The 8,811-nt window shown below is 36.6% G+C and overlaps 1 protein-coding gene across 2 annotated transcripts in view; it reads right to left on the bottom strand.

Moving 5' to 3' along the window:
• Positions 1-596: 596 nt before the first annotated feature.
• LOC149150150 (pectin acetylesterase 8-like) overlaps positions 597-8,811 on the bottom strand; it is a 390,610-nt gene continuing 382,395 nt past the window's right edge. For both annotated transcript variants that reach the window (XM_089445213.1, XM_089445212.1), the window contains 2 exons: positions 1,953-2,098; positions 597-937 (listed from right to left, as the gene is read on the bottom strand). In XM_089445213.1, the coding sequence (XP_089301339.1) occupies positions 833-937; positions 1,953-2,098 (251 nt within the window). In that variant the 3' untranslated portion in view covers positions 597-832. The remainder of the gene's footprint in view (positions 938-1,952; positions 2,099-8,811) is intronic.

Here is an 8,811-nt window from a genome sequence, read left to right as displayed (position 1 = left end):
TTTTAAAACCCTAGGGTATACTTGGTCAATTTGATGGTGCCAGCTGATTTGGACGGTGACAATGAAGATCAAAGTTTATTTGTTGGAATGTAGCACAACTCACATATCTAAGGTGCGTATGTAAATGGATGGGGTTTTAAAACCCTAGGGTATACTTGGTCAATTTGATGGTGCCAGCTGATTTGGGACGGTGACAATGAAGATCAAAGTTTATTTGTTGGAATGTACCAGTTAAGAAAATATCAAAATCTTGATGTCAGACAAAGTGAGTCTCTAAACAATATATATGATGCCTTAGTTTTAGCCATAGTCCAATTCCAGTTGATAACCACCAACATTTTCCATAACATGTTATGACAAATTCTTATAATGACAGAAATCGGCAACAAAATATGAGCCAATGTCAAAAAGGGCTAAGAATCGAGATCTAATAAAAATAAAATAATCTTAATGTGTTTTTTCATATTAACAACTCTTTAAATTTCCAAATATGAAGCTCTTTAAACACACAATCATATGTCCAAGAACAACAATAAACCAAACAGAAAAAAATCAAATAACAAATGGGAAAATAATATGCCATCTTTAAGATGTCAATTAAAAAGAGTTTTCTTTAGTGAAAGGATATCTAATTTTATATTGGTTAGAAAGAATAAAAATAGATATATCTCAAACATGTCTATCTCATAGACATGTCTATAATGGAAACTTCTAGAGCGTCTGTTTTCCATATCCTTAAGGAGCAATTTACCATATCTTTTACAATGTTGCTTAATATGCAACAAGAATTTTGTTCAATAATTTTCAAAGAATAAATAGATTCACTCATGCTTCAAAAATAAAGGTTGTGGCAACTGGAATCGCATGGGTATGGGCAATCTATCTCCCTCGTCACCTTTCGATCAAAGTACCAATCTCCTACAGCCTCTGCAATGGTCTATCATATATTCAAGTTCACAGTCTAATTAGTTCGAATTCCAGTAGCCACTTCAAGCATATTCCATATTTTCTGACATGCAGATTGCTACTAACATCAAATTGGAAGAGCTACATTTGTCTATCCAGGAAGAATCTCAAGTATCCATAAAGAAAATAGTTTCTCAAATAGAAACAATGATAATCTGACAATTATACGTACACTAGTTTGTGACCATACTAGTCATGATTATGTCTCCATCCATTAGATAAAGGACGGGGACAACTTGCATGAACTTCTACTTAAACCAAATGTCCACAAGGAAGCTTTGCGTATTCAAAAATATTTATAAACTCACATCTATAATGCATAAAATGCTCCCTTCAAGAAAACTCTAAGCATTGCATCCAGTAGAATGGAAATGAATTAATTTGTAGTTATCACATGAACATACGACCACAGGAAAAAATATGGAAGGAAAGTGACCATATAGATACTACACCCTAGTAGCCACAAGACTCAAGAGATTGCTCAGAGGTTAGATCCACCAAATCCTGTGGGGTTACCAACTGCTATGTTGGCTAGCGTTTAATACCAGCATCTACTCAAAAGCAAGGTACCACCTTCCTCATTCTTCTCTCAAGTGCAAGAAGGTGGAGGCGGGAAGGGGGGCAAGGGGGCGGCATTATTTCTCCAGAATGGGAAAAATAAAGGATACCACGCTGGGGGGGGTGGGGGAGGGGGGCGAGGGGGCAGCATTATTTCTCCAGAATGGGAAAAATAAAGGATACCATGCTTTTGTAAAACATATTTACAAGAGTCATAAATGTAGATCTCTTGATATATTGTTGTAGGAATGGGCACGCTCACTTTGATTAGTCATGTTGAGAAGCGTGAGGTTCACCCCATAATGGGAAATAACAATATATAAGAATCATGGCTCCATACATCCTTGAGCAGAGATGTGGCATCCTTGATTAATGACAACATGAAAAGCAAAATAAGGGATCTGCATAATACAAAATAATTGCAATACCTTGTTATTCAACCTTGGAGAGCCGGGTGAAAACCATGTCACTTGCATCTCAGTCTGACAATGTGTGAAGCATGAGTTGATAAACATGCCTCCCGATCTTGAACCATTGAACACTTGCAATGCATTAAGCATTTGAGTTCTTAAGTCTGTTCAGATACAAATCAAAGACAGATCAAAAGATAGTACCAACTCACAATGATGTTACTTCTCACCTACAAGCTTTGGCCATTGCAAAAATTTACTAGATTAAATAGCATCTTACTAAGCGTAAACCTTTTTAGGAAAAAGCATAGTCAAACATGGAATTTGAGACGCAAAAGATGTACATTTAGGCACACTGATGTGAGTCATGATATATCCATATTCAATATGAGGAGGCTCAGACACGAACATTCCCGCAATTTGAAATTAAATATTAATTATCTATATTTTCACTTTAAGCCATAATCACTGGTTATGTGAAACATTAAGTTTTTCTCATCAATGATGCAACTCTGAGTGACTTTCACGTTGTATATGGGAAAGGCTACAATAAAATAGGTATCTCTTTTGTAACTTTTGATAGATAATGCTAATTACTTTACCAAGGAAAATATCTTCTTTAGGCCATAGTTAAACTGTTATTAATTACCCAAGTCTCCAAAAAGATTTTAATATCATATAAATATCAAGACCAATATGCATTCATAAGACGCCTAACAAGGTGCAAAGTGTAACTAGAAATACAAGGGTTAACACCAAAATACTTAAAAGGGTGAATTATCAGAAGAGGACCTTACGATAACTTCTATTCTAACATTAATCAAACCAAAGAGCACGGTAGTTACAAGCCCCAAAACAATGAATTCACAGCCAAGAATGCTCTTTTAAAACAAAGTCCAACACATTTTAATGACAATATAGTCATTTTTAGGTTTCAAGTTTGGAGGCTAAGTTGGATGATTGAAGAATTTATCTAGAGCCTAAATATTAACGCCTTTCGCTTAGTCATCCTTTACCAGAGTTGAATAATTTCTTCTTGAGTATATAGTTCATAAAGTCATTTTTATTGCCGTCTTGTTCTTTAACATACTATATTAGACTAGTCAAGTTATATGTTAAGGAATGACATGGTGTTGTCTTATATTTGGTTGAATAGGGAGCCGTTTTAAATGGTTGCGATAATAGCCTGACAATGCTAATTGAAACTTACTTATAATAACAATTGTTGCTTTAGCGACTTGCTTTAAAATATTTTCAATGTTGTTGGAAGAATCACCGCACCTCTATGGAATCCATAATTTCCACCCTGGGGATCCTAGTTACTGGTTTGGAACGTTTACCAACACCTACGGGTTTTGGTGTAACGGCAAACCTCCACATGGTATCAGAGCCTGGACCCAGGTTCGATTCCCCCGAGTTGCGTTTGAGGGTGGGTGTTGGAAGAATCATGCAACTCTATGGAATCCGTAATTTCCACCCTGGGGATCCTAGTTACTGGTTTGGAACGTTTACCAACACCTATGGGTTTTGGTGTAACGGCAAACCTCCACAAATGTTTCTAAAATGTTTCCTCTTACAAGTTATCATGTAACATCAATAATCCGTACATATGCTTTGCCATAATTTCCATATATCTACTTAGCGACACTACATTATTTTCACTTTGCATCCCTCCTACTGTAATGATTTCCGAGCTCTATTCTTCCCAAAATGGCACCCAACATTTTGCACTTTTGCACCTCATGTGATGGTTCAATCTCAAATAGTTTCAATCAGCGTGAAATTCGCGTTTGAAGTGATAATATTATGAACATAAGTTTGCTAAGAGTTTCCAACTTCAGGAAGAGATACCAACCAAAATTAACCATAATTAACACAAATAAACTCTAATTAAACCATATTTATATGCTACTAGACCCTTATAAACCTTAATTATACATGAATATACCCTAATTAAAACTTAATTATAAACCAATAAACCCTATTTGACCCAAACACATCCTAATTATCAATGTTGCAAACAACCAGATTTTATCACGATAAAATAGCAAAATCATGATTTTTTGGCCTAGCCGAAGTTTGTTGATTTTTACCTATATTTTGGCGGTATTTTGATTTTGATGATTACTGATTTTACTGATATTTTTCCAATTTTTACGATATTTTGGTTTTCCAGGCCCTTGCCAATTTGATCTCGATGCCGTTGTTTGCAACATGGCTAATTATACACAATCATTGAGAAGCAAAGTGCAAACCTAAATGTAGTTAAATAGTCTTTGAGAGTGCAAACATTGAGATTTGCATATTGTGGTTTTTCTATCCTTGTTGGCACTTTATAGATCCAAGGTTAAGAAAGATATACTATGTTGCACTGGTTTTGGGGACCAGGGAATGGGGGGCGAGTTCCCGGAACGGCTAGAGCGCACCTTCAAATTTTCAGGGGATGACAATATATATATATATATATATATATATATATATATGCAAAATTCAATATTAACATTTGTAGTTGTTTCAAGCTAGTATTATGCACAACCCTTACACTCGCCAATTAAAATCTCAAACAATTTGAAAAGGGGTTGAGTGACATTCCATTATTGGCCACTAGACATGAGCTTTAGCTTTAGGAAACTTAAGTGTAACTACTTTAAATTTGTAATAAGGTCCATGAACAATCTATCAAGGAGAATTGTCTTTATATTAGTTTTTTTTCCTCATATTTCTTGTTAATGATGACTATGTTAAACACAAAAGGCATTCCCTTTTCAATAGGTTTTGCAAACTTTTATAGCTGTGTTGAAAACCACTATAAAATAATTTGGTTTTGTAATGATATTAAATTCATATTTCAGATTAAGAAGGGGATTGAATAGGAATTTATTTAAACATTTAGTACTCAATCCAATTCACAACTATCTGATTGTTTTCACAATGCTTGGGGTTGGGATGATGGAAGCACTGAACTTGAATGAGTCCTCGAAACCCACATAAAATATGTAAAAGCTGAGATGATTCTAAGAAAGAACAAGAAAAATAACCACAAAGATCATCATTTCAAAACGTTGTATTTTCTGTTTTCTTGACATGGAGGGCGTTTTTTGTAATTTTACCATTTAAAATCCAATATCTAAATCATTAGTAATCCAAAATGAAACCCATCATACAAAACCCATTTTTTGAGCTGCAACTTATACAAAAAATTTAGATTCAATGCATTCCAAAAAAAAAGAATGGAAAAACTCATATTGTTCAATCATCAATGCCCATGATTGTCAAAACTGAAGCACTGCGCTTGGATTATCCCTAAAACCTTCCCAAAACATCCCGGAAATCTGCCTAGAAAACCTTCTAAATTTGCCAAAAACATCCCTGAAATCTGTCTAGAATGTCTTGTGGGCAGCTAGAAAGTCCCCAATGTTGAAAAGCGTAAATAGGTTCGGTCTTCATAATGACATGTAATTATAATTTTATGTAATGAGATGTAAAGAAGAAAAATAAAAAATTGTAATGCTTGCATCATGGGTTTCATGAGCAAGAGATTTTATTTTTGAGTCAAGGCTCCCAATGAGAGTCTTTAGGAATTATTTGTCATCTAGTCATAAAATGTAGTCATTGTCATGTAATGAAGTCATGTTACACTTTGTATAGAGTCAAACTTGTCTATGTAAGGTATCCTCCAAGACCTTGTCACTTATCCTCTTCAAGTCGGCCTACAACGATGGAAGAACTTGCTAAAAGAAGTCGGCCTAACCACTTGGGATCATGTCGGCCTAAAGGACATGTAAAGAGGTGCATATATAGCCACATTCAGCCTCACTTAGAGGCAAGCAACTCGACTTGCATTTGATCAAGAAGAAGTGCGAAGTAGAGTCCAACAACAGAAGTGCGAAGGAGGATTTCTTCTGGGTATAGCGAAGGAGGTTTCTTTTGGGGCAGCGAAAGAGGTTTCTTCTGGGTTAGCAAATGAGGATTCTTCTGGGCATAGCAAAGAAGAGATTCTTCTGGGTATAACGAAGAATATTTTCTTTTGGGGACAGTGAAGGAGAGTTACTTCTAGGAATTGCGAAGAAAGGATTCTTCTGGGATCAACGAAGAAAGAGTTCTTCTGGAATACTTGTTCTGGGAGACCGAGATTCTCTAGAGGAAGCTATTAAGATCATAGAGACTGAGTTTCTATATAGGAAGTCGAGGAGAAGCCAGTGTGAAGGATAGAGACCGAGTTTCTCTAGAAGGAGCTGAGGAGAGCAATTCAAGATCTAGAAGAAAGCCGAGAAAGGGAAGAGGCAGAGCATCAAGGTTAGTGACAAGGTTCTTGAGAGGATACTAGAGTCAATGGTCTTGGTACTCATCAACTAAAGATCTAGAAGAATAATTTTGATTGAGTTTTCCTCTCAATAGATGAGAGGTTTTCGCCTTGGCCGACAAGCCTACATACTGTGTCACTTGTCTCTTATTGAGCATATTGATAATTGTCATGATGAAAAAAACACAATAATAACATAACGAAGAAAAGACTATAAGCTAAGAAGTAAAAGTATATCACAAGCAATTATCAAGAGAGAAATCTTTTAACTATTCATGCCCTAAATTTCTCAACACCCAAGTCTCCAATGGAGTCCCCAACAATTTGGGGACATTTCCTAAGGGTCCAAAAGTCCTCAGAACGCGGGGACGCAGGGTACGTGAGTATTTTTTGGGGGGACAGGTCCCCGTGCAACATAGAAGATATATGTTAGTCACTGTGTAAAATGGGCTAGAAGTGTACCCTTGCATGGAAATGTCAATGATCTACTTGACATGACAATGAACTATATGACATGATTGTGATCAATATAATAGTGACTTGGAGAAATAACTCACATCTACATGACAGTAACCTTGGCATGATAGTAATCATGTATATGGTGTTGAGAAATCTATGGCATCAAGTATTAGGTAATTTCTCTTCCATTAGTAACTGCTTGTGAATTTTTTTTACAACTTTAGATTAGGATCTTCTTTACTTAAGTTATTAATGTTCTTCTTCATCAAATAGCTACCAATGCATGAACATAAATAGACAAGAGACACAGAATGTAGGCTATGAGCTAAGGCCAAAACCTCTCACTCTTTGAGAGGAAAACCCGCACAAAAATTCTTCTTATAGAGATTTCAATTGACGAATACCAAGACCAAGACCCTTTACCTATTTTTTACTCCAAGACCAAGGCAAAAGTTCTCTTGACAGTCAACCTTCTTCTTGAATCCTCTTCCACTTTGACTTTCTTAGCATCGAGACATCGTCACCACTGAGATCTTATCACTGTCTTCACATTGAGATCTCCGTTACTGTGAGAACTCCTCGCTGTCATATTACCGAGACCTTACTTCTGTGATGCACCGAGTCCTTTTTCCTGAGATAGCACTGATATCTTTCCTTTAAGGTAGCACTGAGACCTTTACTGAGATTCCATCAAAATTGTATCCATGTGGTGAGACTTCATTACTCTGTGTATACTGAAAACTCTTGTTGTAGTAGCACCGAAGATAAGATCACCTATCGAGTTCCTTTTTCCGAAATGCTTGTCACTGTAACTGTGATCTGAATTACAAAGGTAAATCGAACTCCTTGACTCTTCACCGAACTGTAGTCTCCTTTCAACACCAAGCTGTAGTCTCCTCACCGAACTGTGTCACTGTAGTCTCCTATACGAATCACAGAGATATCTGAACTGTCTCTGCACTAGGTCACCCGAATTCAGAGAGATCCGAACTTGTTTTCTGTGGTAATGTGAAGACCCTTCACACATATATATAATGGTTTGTTCTACATAAACAAGCTGACATGTGCATCTGAATAGACGTGTCTTCATTAGGTGTAGCTGACATGAGTTCTTCACTTTAACTTGAGGCTGACTTGAAGAGGAGAACTTTGTGCTTGTCTTTGGAGGGCTACTTGACAATCCTATAGACTCATATACATTAACATGCCCAAGAAGGATTCTTCATGACATTGACTCTTTCAACAAATCCTAAAGGCTCACAACGGGAGCCATCTAAAAATAAAATCCCTTGCTCATGAAACCCAGAAGCAAGCCTTACAATAATAATTTTATTTCCTTCTTTACATCATTTACAAAAATCACATTTACATGTCATTATGAAGACTAAACCTAGTTACACTTTTCAACACTCCCTCTTAACTAGGGAGTTATTCATAATGGTACTTGGTCATTCTCAATCTAAAGAATTTCTCATAAGAAGAATCAGATTGGTAACCCATCTGTATAGCATCACATCAACCAACATTGTCACATAGCAAGGCCTTGACTAACAACTCTGTCTATCCACAAGATTTGAGCTCAATGCTGGCAATACCAATGATTTATAGACACTCTCATCATTGTCTCTCCCGGAACATACCCCACCCTAGTTCTCAGGGTGTGTTCTGTCAGGAGTATTCTTATCTTGGATTCCCAGTCCTTAAAGAATATCGGTCCTCTACGACTACTCTTATCTTGGATGCCCTATCTCATCCTCAAAGAGTATTAGATGCCAGATGATTACCCAATCCTTCACTCTGTCTTCCCAGGTGAAGACCAGAATGATGTGTCTATATCTCCCTCTCAATTAGGGAGGACATATCTATTCCAATAAAGGAATGTACTCATTCCTATTGAAGGAATGTACCTAAGCTCCCTCTTGGCTTAGGAATTTCCAAGTTTCTTCCTAGTAAGAAACTTGTTTCCAGGCTCCCTCTTAGCTAGGGACCTACAATAGCTCCTCAGGTGGAGATGAAGGCACAACCAACTACTTGAAGAGCTCCTTCCTTCGATGACATGAATTTCTTCTTTGTCACAGAATCTTCATCTCTTGGGACTTCTTCATAGGGCACATA

Source organism: Pinus tabuliformis, chromosome 9 (assembly GCF_031772625.1).
Source record: "Pinus tabuliformis cultivar Carrire ecotype Pingquan chromosome 9, CPIR1, whole genome shotgun sequence".
In the NCBI taxonomy this organism is placed as follows: Eukaryota; Viridiplantae; Streptophyta; class Pinopsida; order Pinales; family Pinaceae; genus Pinus; species Pinus tabuliformis.
The sequence above is the reverse complement of the archived record's forward strand: the minus strand, read 5'-3'. Positions and strand labels throughout refer to the sequence as shown.